Below are 21166 nucleotides of genomic sequence, written 5' to 3' on the forward strand. Positions count from 1 at the left end.
TTTGGCAGTTTACAACACTATCACGGACTCATTGGGGGTGTCCCGGGGGGGGAAGGGAGTGACAAGACAAAGGTAATTACAAGGGCGGGAGAAAGATAGGAAAGAAGGATGCAAGCCTAGACGCTCCTTGCACGATAGTGACGGAGGCACAATGGTGCAAAGTGCCTTTCATTTTGGGATATGTATGCCAGAAAAGGACGCAATCACAGCATTGTGCGAAGGCCATCAAGATTGGTCAGTAAACGGCTGCCAATTTGCCCCGGCCTGTTGGCCGGGGTGTATATTTACCTGTGCCTCATGTCACACAGGTATACTTGCGTCGGCACCGCACTTGTCCGGCTCAACCAGGCCGTCCCTATCCCAAATTCCTTCCCAGTCAGACAGGTGACTGATCTTCGACCAGAGTAACGCGATTGAGTATACTGGCTCAAATAAGGCTGGGCAGTACACTCATTTATTTTAATTTACAGCCAATGGCAGGCTGTATATTCTCCTGTTGTTGCGATGCTACAACAGCCAGGCCCTTGCAGCCGTCTTACCCAGAAGCCAGGACGGTAATCACTCTACAGAGAGGCAGCAAATTCATCCGGTGCGCGCAGTTATATGGACGGCCGGGTAATGTGAGGCACCATAGGCACTTGGCAGTCTAGGCCGAGCAGTTGATTGTGATCGGAAGCCAAAGGCAATCTAAAATTGTTTCCATAGGCTCGAATCCTGACAATATGTCGTCGCCTCGCAGTCTGACGGCTCACATCCTGCTATTGAGCTAAGTCATGCAACTGAATTTCCCTTCTAAAACACCGTCCTGAACCGCAACAACCGCTCGGGGGTGTGTTCTCTAGTCGCGTAGCGTGCTCTTAGACAATGAATGTGTTCTGATGCCTTAAAATGTGTTGTTTCCAAGAGGCCCGACAAGCTACCATGTCCTCTTAGTTTTGTTCTCTTTAGCGTGTGTCTATGTGTGTCTGCATTGGCTATCGTGTATATGAGGATGGCGAGGACCCAGCATCCGTCAGGTCTGGTCCCATGGGAAATCAAACGAGAGGCAAGTCGTAAACTCTGTCTTACTGGGGAACGAGCCAATCACAGACATAAATTCTGGGATCCCTTGCACTGTACACATTCCTGGGCATGGGTACCTCACAACATGTCGCCGGTGTGCCGAGTGGCGATGTTATCGCTGGGTGCCGTTGCACCGACACCAAGGAGATCGGGCAGCAGGCTGTGCCTGTACACCGCCAGGGACATTTACAAAATAAAAATGGCGTCTATGAGACAACGACACCGGTTTCCCAGGAGGACTCCATGCCAACGGAAACGCCTGTGACGATGCACGCAGAAGCGTCAGGTTCTCATCTGGGGTGGCCGGCACACCGGCGCTGCTCTGGGGGGCCGGTCTTCCGTATTCTCGGCGACTGGGCGTGGGAAATCTGGTTTTGCTTCATAAGCGTGGCGTCCTTCATCAGTAAGCTTGCGCGCTAGGTCTTTCGAACGTCTCTGCGAGCCAAGCTGCCCACTAATACTATTTACTACACAGCGATTGTCGCGGTCCTGGGATCGTACAATAACAACGCGCTGCCACAACTACCACTCCACATCTCACTCAACACACTAGTTGCGCTGCTTGCCACGCTGGCCAAGGCAGCCCTTATGATACCAATTGCAGAGTCCATCAGTCAGTGGAAGTGGAACTGGTTCCGCACGCACCGCAGCCTGGCAGACTTCCACACCTTTGATCTAGCCAGCCGTGGCCTTTGGGGCTCCGTGTCGCTCATCGGCAAGACACGATGGCGTAATATTGCCACTGTCGGTGCGGCCGTGACGGTCATCGGCATCGTCACGTCGCCCATCACACAGCAGACACTGTCGTATCCCGAGCGCCAGACAAACACCAACGGCACAGCCACGACATGGGCTGCGCGCCACATTGGAGACAGCAGCGGTCAGCCATACCCCGAGTTCCTGCGCATGGTCGGTGCTATACACTCGGGGCTAGCACCCAACGGTGCCAACGCCTATGCAGACCTCTCGCCCGAATGTTCAACGGCCGAATGCTCATTCCCGTCATTTGCGACGTTGGGCATATGCGCTAAGGTAGCCAACGCGACGTCGCTGCTCAACATCACTGTGCTACCGAATGCTGGCTTCAACGACTCGTCAGGCTGGGGTGACGAGGCAACAATCAACATGCGTATGGTCGCGTACAACGTCACAGCTCCGCAGCCCGGTGCCTGGATCACAACTCCCGTGGCGTACACCATGAACCTACTCACCCTCAACGAGTCATTTTTCTTTCGCGACGACCGCGACGTGCGCTATACGACCTTATACGACGGCCTGCTGATCTATTCCAACGGCCCGAACATGTCTTACCCCAACCACGACGTGGCTGCTGTGCCGCAATTTCAGGCCCTCGAGTTGGTGCTGCATCTGTGTGTAAAGACGCTCGATGTCCGAGTTTCCGAGGGCCGGCCCGTGACGACGACTACCAGCGAGCAGTGCCGCATCGTCGGTGACATGCCTTCTGTGCCCGTCTTCAAGCACGACTGTGTGACGTGGAACATCACTGGCGACGTGACACCCTTTGTCTGCGGCTATATGCCTACTTCCCCTTCCCGTCCCTACACCATTACACTTGATGGACCAGGCGGCAACTTCTCCGCCCACAGCAAGCTGCTCACCGAGGTGACTGTTGACATGCATCTCGGCTTAACATCGTTTTGGAACTGGAACGGTGGCGGCGGCTCAGCCGAGACGGGCGCCAATGTGGGCATGAAGCTGATTGATGCCGTATGGGGTTCAACAGACGGCCTCGAGGCGCAGTACGCACGCCTTCAGCAGGTGGCCGACGGTATTGCCATAGGTGCTACAAACATGTAAGAACCGGACATCGCTCCGCTCAACCCAAATCACCCAGGGCCCGCTCCTACTCCCTCTCCACTTAAAGCCCTTCCGTTGAACCCACTAACCAGACGGCCAGGCTCCGGACGATGCAGCCATTCAAAGGCGTGGCTAACGCGTACTTGGTCGAGGGCACGGCCTGGACCACCGAGACCTATGTGCATGTCCGGTGGGGTTGGCTCGCGTTTCTCGGCGCTCAGATTGCCATCTGCATTGCCTTCCTCGTCTTCACAATTGCCGCAACGCACATTTCGGAGACCATGGTCCTCAAAAGCTCACCGCTGGCAGTCCTGGTGGCCCTCGGCCAGAGCGGCCGAGAAGCTGTTGGCAATCTAAGCACGGAAGCAGACATGAAGCAGCGCGCGGCCCGATACAGGGCAACTCTGGTTGGGAATGAGCTTGTTATTTGTCCGTAATGTTTACACGGTTGGGTGTGTGCAACGAGTGCACATGCTAAATGTGTTTGACAAGGACACTGGCAATACATCCCAGAAGCGGCGAAGTCTCCGTAAAGGGGAACTCGTCACAAACGAAATGCGATATCACCTAGCACCCAGCAGTCGATATATACGGTCGTGGTACGACATATTAAGGAATCCGTAAATGAGGTGGTCGTAAAGACATTCGGTAAAGAAGAAATAAAGGAATTTTAAGTACCTAACCATTTGTAAAGGAATAAGACCTGTTAAAGGCAGGAAATAAGAGGAGAGAAAAGGAACACCGTAAGGAAAAAGAGAAGAACCTTGAGTAGCTTACTGTTATAATCGATTCGTGGCCGAAGGCCACGAATCAAGTGACCTGGCTTACAGTAAATGAATAGGTGCCTAAGGCTAAAATAGGGTGACCATCAGGGTTGGGAATTAGTTGTACTAAATTTAGTTGCCAAGAAAAACAACTAAATTTAATATATTTAAATTTATTTAACGATATGTCATGATCGATTCGTGACCGAAGGCCACGAATCAGGTGACTAGACTTACATAATGGGGCGCGGTGTGGCTGGTCCCCAGCCACACGCTAGCGTCACGCTAGTGAAAAGCCTTTCTCCTTAAATAAGAGGACTCCCTTCTTCCCACCGGGAAGAAGGGGTAAGAATTAGTCTCTGTTATAATACACACCTACCTTCGCCCTCGAAACTAATGCTTTTTATTAACTAATTTATTGTGAAGACCTATCTTATAATTACTTATAATACGATAATTATAATTATATATAGTATTTATTTTAATTTATTTACGTTAAATACGTTATTTATAATAAGTATAACCGTTTATATTTTAAAAATATAAATAAGTCGAGTTTTAAAATATAAAAAGTAAAAATTTAGTTTTTAAAACGTATTCGTTTAAAACGTTTATTATTATAAAAAGTAAGTTTTTAATTTTTAAATTTTATTTTACGGTAATAGTACGAAATCGATTTATTTTAATATATTTACCTTAAGTACGTTATTTACTACTAGTTTAACCGTATATTAGTTAAAAAGAAAATAAGATAGATTTTTAAAAATATAAAAAGTAAAATCTTACTTTTTATAATAATAAACGATTTAAACGAATACGTTTTAAAAACTAAATTTTTACTTTTAAATTATTATTTTACGGTAACTACTTAAAAACGTTTAATTTTAATATATTTACGTTAAATATTATCATAATCGATTCGTGACCGAAGGCCACGAATCAAGTGACTAAACTTACATAATAGGGCGTGGTGTGGCTAGTCCCCAACCACACGTTAACGCCACACTAGTAAAAAGCCTTTTCTCCTTAAATAAAAGGACTCCCTTCTTCCCACCGGGAAGAAAGGGTAAGAATTAGTCTTTATTATAATACACACCTACCTTCACCTTCGAAACTAATACTTTTTATTAACTAATTTATTATAAAGACCTATCTTATAATCACTTATAATAATTCTAATTCTTCTTTTTACGGATACCTTTTTACGATAGTTGGAAGAAGAGAAACGATAAACCTACCTCGTATCGGGTCGAGTCGAGTTATACGTTCGTGTTTACGAGGCCTTACGAGTCTTCCGTAAGTAAACGTCGACTTTATCCTTAAGAACTTTAACTTATAACTAACGGTCGAAGACTCGACCGAATCTTCGGGTATTAAAGTGGTGATAATAGTACCGACTAGTAGTAAAAAGGGAGAAGAAGGTGGTAGAATTAGTATTATTACGGAAAAATAAGTAAAAAAGAAAGACGACGAAAAAAAGACGTTTAAAAAAAAGTTAACGGTGTTTAAAAAGAAACGAACTTTCGAAGAAAAGATCGTGGTTTTAAAAGACGTAAGACGTTAACGAGTCTTTCGTTAAAACGAAGAGATTAAGGATAAATCTACCGTTTTTTTTTTTAACCCCGTTATTTAAAGAAAATTCTTTTAAGTCGGATAATAACTCGGAAGTCGACGGAGAAACGTAAAAGGGTCGTAAGTCGAAAGATTTAAAAATACGATTATCGTTCGGGATTTATAAGAATTATTTTACTTTCGAAGACTAAGAATTTTAAATTTTAAAATTAAAAATAATATTTAAAGTTAAGTCGTACGAATTCTCGAATTCTCGTAATTAAGTCGTCGTTATTTATAACTATATAAATAAACCGTTTAAAAGGTAGTAAAACTAGTATATATATAACGTTAAAGATCTCGAGGAACGTCGACGACTCGAACGTTTTTAAGATAAATTTAAAGAGTAAATAACGATACTCGTCTTTACCGTAAACGACCCGTCGATATAAGTTTATAAGTTATATAAAAGGGTACGTTTTCGACTTAATTAACCGTTATCCGAGTTTTTAAGTTACTTATATTTTTTAAAGGAGTAAATAGTGTCTTTCCTCGATAAATTTAAAAAAAGGCTTTTTATTTTAAGTTAAATAATTAACTTAAGTATACGTTAAACGGAGTTATTAATTATAAAAAGATTAACCTTTAAAACTTATACGTAAAAGTCGAATTATTATTTATATAACGGGTAAGAAATCGTTTTACTAATAATACTCGTAATTCGTAAAAAAGTCGTAAACGACTCGACGATAAACCGTAAAAAGACGTATTTTAAAAAAGGAAGCGTTAACGTCGTTCGAACGGTTATAAAAATTATAAAAACGATAAAAGGAGGAATATAACGGGTTTTTAACCTTCTCGTTTATAAAATAAAAAGGAGTCGTAGAAAAAACCCTCGGTTATTTATTTTAAGTGTAATAAGGTAGGATATTACGTAAATAACTACTTAAAAAACGTACTTATTTAAAATACTATTATTAAAAAGCCTATTAAATTAAAAAACCCTTAGTTACCTCTTTCGAGTTTAAAAGGGAGACGATAAAAATAAAATATAAACTATTAAGGAACGTATTAATAATATATTACGGGAGAATCGAAGAAAAAACGACTATTACTTTAAACACTACTACGGGGTTAAATATCGTAAGTATTTAATTCGTAAAACGACTTTAACTACGAAAAACGAGATATCCCGATCCGGTAACGCGTTTAATAAACGTCTTTAAAACTTAAATATTTAAAATTTAAGATGTCTTTATTACTTTTACGGATTTTTATAAAAGGACTAAAGAGACGATCCGTCCTTATATCGTACTCGATAAGTTAAAGAGTCCGGATATTAACTTTATTTTATTAAGTGTTATAAATTTAAAAGCGTTAAATATTAATATTTTAATAAAAGTACTATAACGTTTCGTATATAAAACCTTAAAAATTTATATTAAAGTTTTAAAGAAGTTTATAAAAATTATACGAAACGAGACGGTGGTGTATACGGTTATAACGTTTCCGGTAGTCTCGAGTAAACGCCTTTACGAGGACTATCCTTTCGATATAAAAAAGTAAAAGACTCGTAAAGAAGTCGTACTACCCGTCGAGTTAAAAGACTTTACGGATATCTTTAATATATTTAAAACGATAATTATTCCGTCGTTTAAATAAATTAATTATATTATAAATCTTTTACCGGACACGTAACCCTTATATAAAACGATTTACCCGTTATTTAAACGAGAATTATAAGAGTTACGACTTTATATTAAAGAGAACTTGTAAAACGGACGTATCCGTCCTTTTAAGTCGTTAACCGACGTACTTATATTATTTATATTAAAAAAGGATAGTACGTTACGACTTTACGTCGACTATCGTAAGTTAAATAAAGTTACCGTAAAAAACCGGTATACTTTTTTATTAATTTTTAAGATCTTAAATCGGATAAATAAAGTCTAGTTTTTTTTTAAACTCGATATTAAGGATATTTATTATCGAATCCGGATTAAAAAGGGTAATAAGTGAAAGACCGTATTTCGTATACGATATAACTACTTCGAGTATATAGTTCTTCTTTTCGGTTTAACTAACGTTTTTACTACTTTTTAATATTATATTTATATAACTTTATAAAGGTTAATTAATATTATATATATAGTATATATAAATAACGTTTTAATATTCTTTTAATCTTAAAAGTAGTACGTACGATATTTATACGAAGTGTTAAAAAGACTTAAACGAACCTAACTATATACTAATCTATATAAGTGTAAAATTTTTATAAATAAGGTAAAATTCTTAAGATTTATCCTTATACGTTATAAAGTTAAGATAAACCCGGAACGAATAACTACTATTATAAAGTGGTTAAAACCGAAGTCTTACCGTAATATATAAGTATTTTTAAGATTTTATAACTTTTATAAACGATTTATCCTCGTATATTTATAAATTACAACCTTACTTAATAACCTTTTAAAGAGTATATAAAATAGGAAAAAGTCGGGAATAGTTACGTTTTCGACTCGTAAACGAGAAGTTTTCGACGAACTTAAAGTTTATTTTAAAAAAACGCCGTTATTAAGACACTTTAATCTTAAACTATAAACCCGACTCGAAACGGACGCGTTAAAAAAGGGTGGTTCCGGGGTATTATTTTAACTAAACGAATAAGGTAGATACTACTTAATCGTCTTTTAATTAAGGAAATAAAAAGGGTTAAAGTTAAACTATAGTACCCCCGATTAAGAAATAATAGTAATTATAGAGAGTTTTAAGTATTAACGATAATACTTAAATAAAAGTCGTTAAAAAGTCGAAGTTTTATCGAACCACGTTAATTTAAAAGCGTTTATAAATTAGTAGAAGTTAAATAACCGGTAAACTAAATAGTATATATTTTTAATATTATTTAATTTTAAAATTAAATATTAAGTAAGGAAAAGAAACCCCGTCGACGTGTCGTCGTACGTTCGAACTATAAGTTTAACGACGAAGATTATAATTATAAAGACCTTTTACTTATATTATAATAAAGGTTAATAGTAACGTAATAGGTGTTAATTTTATAATAAGAGTACTAATAGGTTTATAATTAAAACTAAAGGGAAAAGGTCGCGCCTTTATAACGAAAGTTAAACGAGAAACCTTTATAAGTTTAATAAATTTAAACTCGCCTTTAAAAAAGTTAGGTTTAAACGGGGAGCTCGAAAGTCTCGTCGTTAACTTACGACTTTTAACCGAAACCACTTATAACGTAGTACATTTTAAGGACTTTAGTATAGTTTGTGACTATATAAAAGAAGGTTACGTTAATAAATCCTTTCACCCCGTTATAAGACTTATTATTAACCTTGTAAACCAACGATTCGTTTTATATAACGAAACGAAGTGTTACGTAAACGGGAAAGTTACAAGACTCTCGATAAAGACTAGATTAAGACGGATTACTAAGGTACCGTTATTATATTTATATCCCGGTAAAAAGTTTAGTACGTTAAAAGATATTTAACCGATATTATAATAAACCTTTAACGGGTTACTTTAAAAGGGTTAAAATAAAAGAAATAATAAAAAGAAAATTTTATTAGTTAAGTATAATTAAGGATATATATAAATTTATCGATTCGTGTCCGATTTATTAACGAATCGTTATAAGAAGATATAAACTATATAAAGAGTTATAACCTTTACTAATCTTATAAAGACCTTAATAAGAGATTTTTATAGATTTTATTATAAGATTACTTATCGTTTATTATTAAAGAGAATTAATAAATAGTATTTTAATAGTAGTCGACCGATATACAAAGATGTGTCGTTTCCTTTTAGTTTTAACTACTATTACGTCCGAAAGACTAGTACGAATAGTATATAGTAAGATTAAAAACCGGTACGGGATATTTAAAGGAATTATCTCCGATAAAAGAAGTGTATTTATAAGTTAATTTTAGTTGGAAATGTGTATAACGTTATTAATTCACCGGAGACTTTTAATAATATACTACCCTTAAACCGATAAATAGATTAAACGTATAAACTAGACTTTAAAATATTATTTAAGGGTATTTTTTAACGACGAGTAGTCGAATTAACCGTTACTTTTATAAAACGTAAAGTTTACGGTTAATAATACTATTAACGTAACTATTAAGGTTACACCTTTTAATATATTATACGGATATAATTTAAATATATATATTAACGTCGAGACCGACGTTTACGAAAGGGGGGTATTAGTTATTATAAATAAGATCGAGAAAATTTATACCTTTAAAAAAAAGGTAAAGAATTATTAAAGAAAAGTTTAAGAAGCGTATAAAAAATATTATAATAAAAAGTATTAATTAAAAACTTTTAAAGTAAAAGATCTCGTCGTATTATCGACGTAAAATTTTAAATTATAAGTAGTTAAAAAGAAAATAGTACCGAAATTTATTAAACCTTTTAAAGTTATTAAAGAAATTAACTTATAAGTATATAAACTAACGTTACTATAAGTATATAACCGTATTTATAATATATTCTCGGTCTCTTTATTAAAACCTTAAAAGTCCCGAAAAAGGGAGCCGGTAAAAAAGATACCGTTACCCGTACTCGAAAAGGACTAAGAGGAATAAAAGGTAAAAGTAGTTAAAGATAAAACGAAACGTAAAAAAAGGTTTATTACTTAGTAAAATAAGTAGGATAACCCGTAAAATATAACTAGTAGGTGTTTAAAAAGGATATAGAATATATTAAAGAGGTTATTTAAGATTACGAGAAAAAGTATAAAAAAATTACTCCGTAAAAAAGAAAGTAGATTTATAAAATTACTATTTAAATTCGGTTAACGACTTTACGGTAAAACGTAAGTACGACGTACGTTAAAAACGTTTACTTAATAAGAAAAGATTTAAATAACGACTTTATAGTAATATATAAACGTTATACGTTAAAGACGTTTATTTAATTAAAAGAATATAAAAAACGACTCGATACGTAAACGACTTAATTACGTACTCGTAACGTTTAACCCGGAAAAAAAAACTATTACTAGTACTTAATATAACTTAATAAGGATAAACGAACGATATACGACGAAGGTGTTTTAAAAAAAAAGGGGTTAAAACGACGTTTACGACGTTTTATATAAACGAAAAAAAGACCCTTTTCGGTCGTATTCCGGTCGATTAAATTAAAAAAGATACGGTAATCCTTTAACCACTTTTAATATAAAGAATCCCCGAGCCCGAGTCGTAAATAAAACCGTTTAAGGTTCGACCTATTATTATTAATAACGAAAAGGATACGGTTACGAGTAACCTACGACTTTATTACGATTCTTTTATAAGTAACCCGACTTATCGTTTTATTAAGACCGGTAATTAAACGGTAAGTTTTTTTATAACCCCGTACGAGTACTACTAACCGGTGTATAAATTCGTCTACGATATATAATAAGATTAAAGACGTTTCCTCGTCTGGTTTTAACGAAAGGTCGATCACTTCGGTAATAACGTAAAGAACGACGTAAACGTTTCTTATAAGTAACGTAAAAACCTTTTTATAAAAATAATAATAAACCTCGTATCGTTAGTATCTCGTCGTCACTTTACGTACGTAACGTAAAGTTTAATAAAGGTTAACGTTTTAAAGGTTATTAATAACGTTAAAAAAACAAGTAATATACGTATAAACTTAAGGGTCGGTAGTAAACTTCGACTCGGGGTCGTCGTTATCTTAAATCTTAAACGACTCGTCGTCGGATTTATTATCTATTATATTACTATCCTCGTTTAAGTGTATATCGTTAAAGGTATTACGGTTTAACGTCTTATAAGTAAAACGTTAAAAAGTCGTAGACGAGGTTTATATTATAAAGAAAACGGGAGTAGTATCGTTAATAGTACGTAACCGAGTCGTAAAAGTGACGGGAGTTATAACGAGTCGAGGGTGATTAGTATTCGAAGGGTTTACGATTACGTTACGAAACGTAAGGTTATTAAACGGTTAAAGACGGTTTAAGTCCGAAGGGTTTACGACTTAAGGACGAGACGTAAAAGAAGTAATCTTAAAAGACGGAATAAACGGAACTATAAACGAGTTAAACGATAAGTTTAAAAAGAGTAAACGTAGTTAAAATTCTTTTACGAACGGTAAAGTTACTTATTAAATAAATTATAATATATTAAACTAAAGTTAAAAAGGTTTAACGATTATCGAACGACTCGTAAACGAATTAACGTCGATACGTTAAACGATAATACGAGTATAAACGTGTTTTTTAACCTTTAATATTATAAGTTAACTAGTATAAAGAAAAGTAAGTAAACGATAAAACGAGTCTATAATACGTTAAATAAATATACGGTTTAATACGGTTAATAAACGTTAAACGGTTAAACCCGAATTACTTACGTTATTACGTAAAGACGGAGAAATAAAAAAGGAAGACTACGAAATTCTTATTATAATATCGTTTAAAGACTTATCCCCGTTACGTTTATAACACTTAAGTGTTTCGAAAGGTATAATAAAGAATAATTTAATTAAAAACGACTTTTAAACGAATAAATTATAATATATTAACGAATAAAAAGAAGTTATTAAAAAAACTCGATTAACGACTTATAAACGATAAATAATCGATAATCTTATAAAGTATTAAAGGAAAAAAAGAAAGAAAGTAAGTTACGATTCTTTTACAAGTAAAAAATAATTTACTTAAAAAACGTTCGTTAAGTTAAAAACGAGTAAAGAGTAAAAAGGGTAAAAATAAGTTATAATAAAAATTTAGTCGAGTAACTAATTTTATACTCGTATACGAAAAAGGAACGATAAAAGTAAATAACGTTTATAAAAAAAACGATATTTATAAATAAACGTTTCGAATAAAAATAACCTACGAACACTCGTCGTTACTTATTTACTATACAACTATTAATATACTTTACGAAAACGACGACGTTAAACGGTATTTAACCGAAAACGAAAATATTTATTTAAATATTAACGTTTAACGATAAATAGTTTAAACGTATTTAATACTTTTAAACCTTATATTACGTCGGTGGTCGACGGACCGAACTATTATATAATATAAAAGATTATAAAGTAACTCGTATACGAATTAACGGACTATCGTATATAATTAAAAGACTAGTTATAACTTCCGATACTTTTTACTCGAGTAAAAGTAAAAAGATTAAAGAAAGTCGTAAAAAAAACTAAAACCTAGTTTATTAAAAGGGGAGGATAATTATTATAACCGATTCGTAGTCGAAGGTTACGAATTAAGTAACTAAGTTTATATAATAAAACGTAGTGTAGTTAGTCTTTAACTATACGTTAACGTTACGTTAGTGAAAAGTCTTTCTTTTTAAATAAAAGGACTCCCTTTTTCTTACCGGGAAGAAGGGGTAAGAATTAGTCTTTGTTATAATATACACTTACCTTCGTCCTCGAAACTAATACTTTTTATTAATTAATCTATTATAAAGACCTATCTTATAATCACTTATAATACCTTTTATAATAATTAAAAAAAGTAATAAATTTACCCTTTGTCGAGTTAAACCGAGTTATATACTCGTATTTATAAGGTTTTACGAGACTTTCACGTATAAACGTCGACTTTATCCTTAAAAACCTTAACTTATAATTAACGGTCGAAGACTCGACCGGATCTTCGAGTATTAAAGTAATAATAATAATACCGATTAGTAAAAAAAAGAGAGAAAAAAGTAGGAAAATTAATACTATTACGAAAGAATAAGTAAAAAAAAAGACGAAGAAAAAGTGTTTAAAAAAATTAACGATATTTAAAAGAAAACGAACTTTTTAAAAAAGGATTATAACTTTAAAAAGTATAAAACGTTAACGAGTCTTTTATTAAAGTAAAAAGATTAAAAAAGAATTTACTATTTTCTTTTCTTTAACCCCGTTATTTAAAGAAAATTCTTTTAAATTATAAAAAAGTTTAAAAATTAACGAAAAAGTATAAAAGGACTATAAATTAAAAGACTTAAAAATACGACTATTATTTAAAATTTACGGGAATTATTCTACTTTTAAAGATTAAGAATTTTAAATCGAAAAATTAAAAATAATATTTAAAACTAAACCGTACGAATTCTTAAATCCTTATAACTAAGTCGTTATCGTTTATAATTATATAAATAAACCGTTTAAAAGGTAGTAAAACTAATATATACGTAACGTTAAGAATCCGAAGGAGTGTAAACGACTCGAACGTTTTTAAAATAACTTTAAAGAGTAAATAACGATACTCGTTTTTATTACGGACGATTTATTAATATAAACTTATAAATTATATAAAAGAGTACGTTTTCGACTTAATTAATCGTTATTAGAATTTTTAAACTACTTACGTTTTTTAAAAGAGTAAATAATACTTTTTTTCGTTAAATTTAAAAAAAGACTTTTTATTTTAAGTTAAATAATTAATTTAAATATATATTAAACGAAAGTAATCGATTATAAAAAGATTAATCTTTAAAACGTATACGTAAAAATTAAATTATTATTTATATAACGGATTAAAAATTATTTTATTAATAACGTCCGTAATTTATAAAAAAGTTATAAACGACTTAACGATAAACCGTAAAAAAATACGTTTAAAAAAAAAACGTTAACGTCGTTTAAACGGTTATAAAAATCGTAAAAACGATAAAAAGAGAAATATAACGGACTTTTAACCTTTTCGTTTATAAAATAAAAAAGAGTCGTAAAAAAAACCTTTAATTATTTACTTTAAATATAATAAAGTAAAGTATTACGTAAATAATTACTCGGAAAACGTGTTTATTTAAAATATTATTATAAAAAAACTTATTAAGTTAAAAAACCTTTAATCGTTTTTTTTAAGTTTAAGAAAAAGTAATAAAAATAAAATATAAACTATTAAAAAACGTATTAATAATATATCGTAAAAAAGTTATAAAAAAAACGACTATTACTTTAAACACCGTTATAAAAGTTAAATATTATAAATATATAATTTGTAAAACGACTTTAATTAAAAAAAAAAACGAGATACCCCGACCCGGTAATATATTTAATAAACGTATCCGTAACTTAAACTTTTAAGATTTAAAACGTCTTTATTACTCTTACGGACTTCCGTAAAAAGACTAAAAATGTCACGTACAGACTCCCTTTACGGGAGTCTAGTATTACGCCAAGTCACGTACCACTTAACTAAACTATATAACGGTTATATTAAACCTTTTCTCCGACCTTAAATTTATATAAATAGTTTATAGAATTAATAATTATTTATCACATATTATATTATACTATTATTCAAGACCTATACTATTATAAAGTATTTTAAATTATAATATATATAAGACTTTATTTCTTATTCCGTTACTTAGTATCTTAAAGTTAGTAACGTACTACGTTTAAGTGTAATATTTAGTAATAACTTTTTATTTTTAAGTAACCTTAATTATTAAGTTTATTTAAAGGTTACGTAAGAACTCTTTTATTTAAAATACGATAAATAATCCGTAACTCTTTATTAAAACGTAAAAAAGACGTTAAGTACGTTTTTACCGATATATTTTATAATAAACCTTTATAAACGATTAAACTTTCGTTAATTTTTTCCACCGATAAAATCTTTATTTACTGTTTTATAGTTTCGTAATACGAAAAAAGTAGTAAATAACTTTAAATACGACGAAATAACCCGTAAAAAATACTCGACGTAGTCTTTAAAAAAACAACGACGTTTTAAAAAATAACTTAATTAACGTTATAACGGGATTTAAAAACGACGAACTATCGTCGAACCGTTTTTAAAATATTTTAAACGTATTCAAGACTTTCGACGAGTTTATAAACCGGTACCTTACTATTAATATAAAGTATTCGGTACCGACCGTAATAAACGACGAGAATACGGAGGACGATAATATCTTTTACCGTTAACTAGTTTTTTAACTTTAATAACTTTTAATTAACGAAACTATTATAATTATATTATAAAATAATACTATCTTTTACGAAAATATTCCGTAACCTTTAACTTTTATTACGGTTATTATAAACTAGTTACCCGATAACGAAGACGAGAACGATAATCCTTTTACGACGTTTTTAACCGTAAATACCGTTAAAACTTTAAAAAAGTATAAAAAAACGGAGTTAATCGATTTAATAAACCCTTCGGTTATTTTGGAAATTAAATATATACCGGACCTACCTTTAAACGGGCGTATATAATAGTAGTTAACCTTTAAAGATTTTATACGTATAATAAAAAACCGTTTTTAAAATTAATCCGTTAACTTTTAACCTTTAACCTTTATTACGAAGTACCGGTCTACTTTAATAATTATAACGACTTACGAAGTAATAACTTTTTTAACCTTATTACTTATCCTTTTAACGTTAATAAACTTACCGATAATATCCGTCTCTTTAAACTAAATAACGGACTCTTTATACGAAGAAAAAGATAAACTTCTCGATAATAATAATTATTACTCGAATTTTAAAAGTTTAACTTAATAAAGGTTTTAAAACCGACTAAACCGTCTTTAAACGTTACACTTATAATATATAATTATACTACTAACCACTCGTCGTATAACGTTAGTTAAAAACGAAATACGAAGATATAAGTTTACGTATCTCGAAATAAAACGACGGACTATTAACGTAAACGAATTACCGAACTTTTACGGACTTTAACGTACACTTATTTAAATAAACCGAAACTACGGTATCCGACGACCACCGTTTTACGAGGGTTTTATAACTTCCGACGTTAATATAAAGAACGATCTCCCTCGTTTAACGTTATACGAAGGACTTTAAGATTAAGTAATATTACTTTTTATTTAAAGAATAAACTAAATAAACCGTTACGATTAACTACGTAAAGGATATAATAAGTAAAAAAATATAGTTATTCGTATTAATAATAAGTGGAATATTAAAACTATCCCGTTTTTTATCCCCGTTTTTAATTATACCACCGTTTTTTAAACCGACGTAAATACGACCGGTTTCGTAAATAACTTCCTTTAAAACATTAAAAGTTAAGAAATACGCGATCCTTTTAACCGTATTAGTATAACTATCGTTAAAGACTTATAAACCCGTTTTAATAATAAAATACGTAAATAGTACCGAAACTTATTAATATAAATAAAGTATTAAATAACTACTAGTTTATTTTATTAAAAAACTCTCTTTAAAAACAAGTTCCGTATTAAACCTACTAATACTATATAATAGTTATAACGTAATATAATTACTTTCAATAACTTTTAATCTATAAAAGTATTTAAACTTAAAGTTACACTTATAACACGGTATAACCGTTTTATAAACTACTAAAATAACAAGACCGTTATAAATACGTTATATAATTAATTATATTATAAACTTTAATTATTTATTAACGAACTACTTTACGGTATATTACTACTCGACTATTAAAATAAAATAATTTTAATTACTATTATACGGTATTAAGTTTACACTCTCTCTTTAAATATTATCTTTTTTTCTTTTAATACCGTATAAATAAACTAATAAGTCGTATCGTTTACTATTACTAATTACACTTAATTAAAAACTAACGTTACGTTTAACGTTAACCCGACTTAAAACGATCGTTTTAACGACCACCGTCCCCGTTTTAACGAAGATAAATAACACGACAAACCCTTTTATAACTAAAGTCGTAACTACTTTAAAAGTAACGTTAACGACTACCGATCTTAGTCTTAATAACGTAACTACGGTTAAAATAAAAAATTTCGACGTAACGACGATAAAGATAAACGGGACGACTTAAAAAACGGTCGTAAACTATACCGTCGTTATAACGTAAATAGGTTTCACGGTCGTATAAATATATATTTAAAAAGAGACTTTTTGTTATAAGTGATTATAAGATAGGTCTTTATAATAGATTAGTTAATAAAAAGTATTAGTTTCAAGGACGAAGGTAAGTATATATTATAATAAAGACTAATTCTTACCCCTTTTTCCCTTTAAAAAGAAAGGAGTCCTTTTATTTAAAAAGAGAGGCTTTTTACTAGTGTAGTGTTAACGTGTGGTTAAAGACTAGTTATACCACGTCTTATTATATAAACCTAGTTACTTGATTCGTAATCTTCGGTTACGAATCGATTATAATAATTATCCTTCCTTTTCGATAAACTAAACTTTAGTTTTTTTTACGACTTCCTTTAATCTCCTTACTTTTACCCGGGTAAAGAGTATCGGAAGTTATAATTAGTCCTTTAATTATATACGATAGTCCGTTAATTCGTATATAAGTTACTTTATAATCTTTTACGTTATATAATAGTCTAGTCCGTCGACTACCGACGTAGTATAAAACTTAAAAGTGTTAAACGTATTTAAACTATTTATCGTTAAACGTCGATATTTAAATAAATATTCTCGTTTTTAGTTAAATACCGTTTAACGTCGTCGTTTTTATAAAGTATATTAATAATTATATAATAAATAAGTAACGGTAAGTATTCGTAGGTTATTTTTACCCGAAACGTTTATTCGTAAATATCACTCTTTTTATAAACGTTATTTACTTTTATTACTCTTTCTTCGTATACGAGTATAAAACTAATTACTCGGTTAAGTCTTTATTATAACTTACTTTTACTCTTTTTACTTTTTACTCATTTTTAACTTAACGAACACTTTTTAAGTAAATTATTTTTTACTTATAAAAAAATCGTAACTTACTTTTTTTCCCTTTTTCCTTTAACACTTCGTAGAATTATCGACTATTTATTACTTATAAATCGTTAGTCGAACTTTTTTAATAACTCTTTTTTATTTACTAGTATATTATAGTTTATTCGTTCGAGAGTCGTTTTTAATTAGTATTTTTTAATATACCTTTTAAAACTCTTTAACGTTATAAACGTAATAAAGATAAGTCTTTAAACGATATTATAATAAGAATTTCGTAGTCTTCACTCTTTATCTTCCCGTCCTTACGTAATAATATAAATAATTTAAACTTAATTATTTAACGTTTATCGATTATATTAAACCGTACGTTTATTCGACGTATTATAAACTCGTTTCGTCGTTCGTTTACTCTTTTTTACACTAGTTAACTCGTAATATTAAAGGTTAAAGAACGTGTTTACGTTCGTATTATCGTTTAACGTATCGGTGTTAATTCGTTTACGAGTCGTTTGATAATCGTTAAACCTTTTTAACCTCGACCTAATATATTATAACTTATTTAATAAGTAACTTTATTACTCGTAAAAGAATCTTAACTACGTTTATTTTTTTCGGGTTTATCGTTTAACTCGTTTATAGTTTTACTTATTTTACTTTTTAAGACTACTTTTTTTACGTCTCGTTTTTAAATCGTAAACCTTTCGGACTTAAATCGTCTTTAACCGTTTAATAACTTTACGTTTCGTAACGTAATTACGGGCCTTTTAAATATTAATCGTTTTCGACCCGTTATAACTCCCGTTACTTTTACGACTCGGTTACGTACTATTAACGATACTACTCCCGTTTCTTTTATAATATAAACCTCGTTTATAGTTTTTTAACACTTTATTTATAAAACGTCGGACTACGATACTTTTAACGATATATACTTAAATAAGAATAGTAATATAATAAATAATAAATTTAACGACGAGTCGTTAAAGATTTAAAATAACGACGACCCCGAACCGGAGTTTATTACCGATCTTTATTATAAGTAATTATAAGATAAGTCTTTATAATAAATTAATTAATAAAAAGTATTAGTTTCGAGGGTGAAGGTAAGTATATATTATAATAAAGACTAATTCTTACCCCTTCCTTCCGGTAAGAAGAAGGGAGTCCTTTTATTTAAGGAGAAAAGGTTTTTTATTAACGTAACGTTAACGTATAGTTAAAGACTAGTTACACCACGTCTTATTATATAAATCTAGTCACTTAATTCGTAGTCTTCGGTTACGAATCGATTATAATAATTATCCTCCCTTTTTAATAAACTAAACCCTAGTTCTTCTTACGACTTCCTTTAATCTCTTTACTTTTACTCGGGTAAGGAGTATTAAAAGTTATAGTTAGTCCTTTAACTATATACGATAGTCCGTTAATTCGTATACGAGTTACCTTATAATCTTTTATATTATATAGTAATCCGGTCCGTCGACCACCGACGTAGTACGAGGTTTAAGAGTGTTAAACGCGTTTAAATTATTTATCGTTAAACGTTAATATTTAAATAAATATTTTCGTTTTCGGTTAAATACCGTTTAACGTCGTCGTTTTCGTAAAGTATATTAATAGTTGTATAGTAAATAAGTAACGACGAGTATTCGTAGGTTATTTTTATTCGAAACGTTTATTTATAAATATCGTTCTTTTTATAAACGTTATTCACCTTTATTACTCTTTCCTCGTATACGAGTATAAAGTTAATTATCCGGTTAAGTCTTCGTTATAACTCGTTTTTACCCTTTTTACTCTTTACCCGTTTTTAACTTAACGAACGTTTTTTAAGTAAATTATTTTCTACTTGTAAAAGAATCGTCGTTCGTTTTCTTTTCCTTTTTCTTTTAACACTTCGTAAGATTATCGACTATTTATCGTTTATAAATCGTTAATCGAACTTTTTTAATAACTTTTTTTTATTTGTTAATATATTACCGTCGGTTTATCCGAAAGTCGTTTTTATTTAATTACTCTTTATTATACCTTTTAAAACTTTTTAACGTTATAAACGTAACGGGGATAAGTCTTTAAACGATATTATAATAAGAATTTCGTAGTCTTCGTCCTTTATCTCCCCGTCTTTATATAGTAACGTAAATAATTCGGGTTTAACTACTTAACGTTTATCGACCGTACTAAACCGTACGTTTATTTAACGTATTATAAACTTACTTCGTCGTTTACTTACCCTTTTTTATATTAATTAACTTATAGTGTCGAAAGTTAAAAAACACGCCCGTATTTATATTATCGTTCGACGTATCGACGTTAATTCGTTTACAAGTCGTTTAATAGTCGTTAAACCTTTTTAACCTCGACTTAATATATTACGGCCTATTTAATAAGTAGTTTTATTACTCGTAAAAGAATCTTAATTACGTTCGTTTTTTTTAAACTTATCGTTTAACTCGTTTATAATTTTATTTATTTTACCTTTTAAAACTACTTCTTTTACGTTTCGTCCTTAAGTCGTAAACCTTTTAAACTTAAACCGTCCTTAACCGTTTAATAACCTTACGTTTTATAACGTAGTCGTAAACCCTTCGGATATTAATCGTCCTTAACCCGTTATAACTCCCGTTACTCTTACGACTCGACCGTATATTATTAACGATACTACTCCCGTTTCCTTTATAATATAAACCTCGTTTACGACTTTTTAACGTTTTATTTACGAGACGTCGGACCACGATACCTTTAACGATATACACTTAAACGAGGATAGTAATATAATAAATAATAAATCCGACGACGAGTCGTTAAGGATTTAAAATAATAACGACCCCGAACCGGAGTTTATTACCGACTCTTAAGTTTATACGTATATCACTTATCTTTTTAACGTTATTAATAACTTTTAAAACGTTAACCTTTGTTAAACTTTACGTTACGTATACGGAGTGACGACGAGATATTAACGATATAAAACGTACTATTATTTTTATAAGAAGGTTTTTACGTTATTTATAAAAAACGTTTACGTCGTTTTTCGTACTATTATCGGAGTGATCGACCTTTCGTTAAAACCGGACGATAAAACGTCTTTAGTCTTATTATATATCGTAAACGAATTTATATACCGGTTAGTAGTGTTTATACGGGGTTATAAAAAAACTTACCGGTTAGTTACTAACTTTAATAAAACGGTAAGTCGGACCGTTTATAAAAGAATTATAATAAAGTCACGGGTTATTTACGACCGTATCCTTCTCGTTATTAATAATAATAAGTCGGAC

The 21166-nt window shown here is 31.6% G+C and overlaps 1 protein-coding gene across 1 annotated transcript; it reads left to right on the forward strand.

Moving 5' to 3' along the window:
• Window positions 1-1131: 1131 nt before the first annotated feature.
• Window positions 1132-3317, forward strand: SPBR_04132 (uncharacterized protein; the record flags this gene model as incomplete). The annotated part of the gene is made up of 3 exons (XM_040762415.1): window positions 1132-1465; window positions 1538-2876; window positions 2981-3317. 3 exons carry the CDS (start codon window positions 1132-1134, stop codon window positions 3315-3317), a joined length of 2010 nt encoding a protein of 669 aa, XP_040621474.1.
• Between the last annotated feature and the right edge of the window lie 17849 nt (window positions 3318-21166).

The sequence above is a fragment of the Sporothrix brasiliensis genome (assembly GCF_000820605.1).
Source record: "Sporothrix brasiliensis 5110 chromosome Unknown Cont16, whole genome shotgun sequence".
Taxonomy (NCBI): Eukaryota; Fungi; Ascomycota; class Sordariomycetes; order Ophiostomatales; family Ophiostomataceae; genus Sporothrix; species Sporothrix brasiliensis.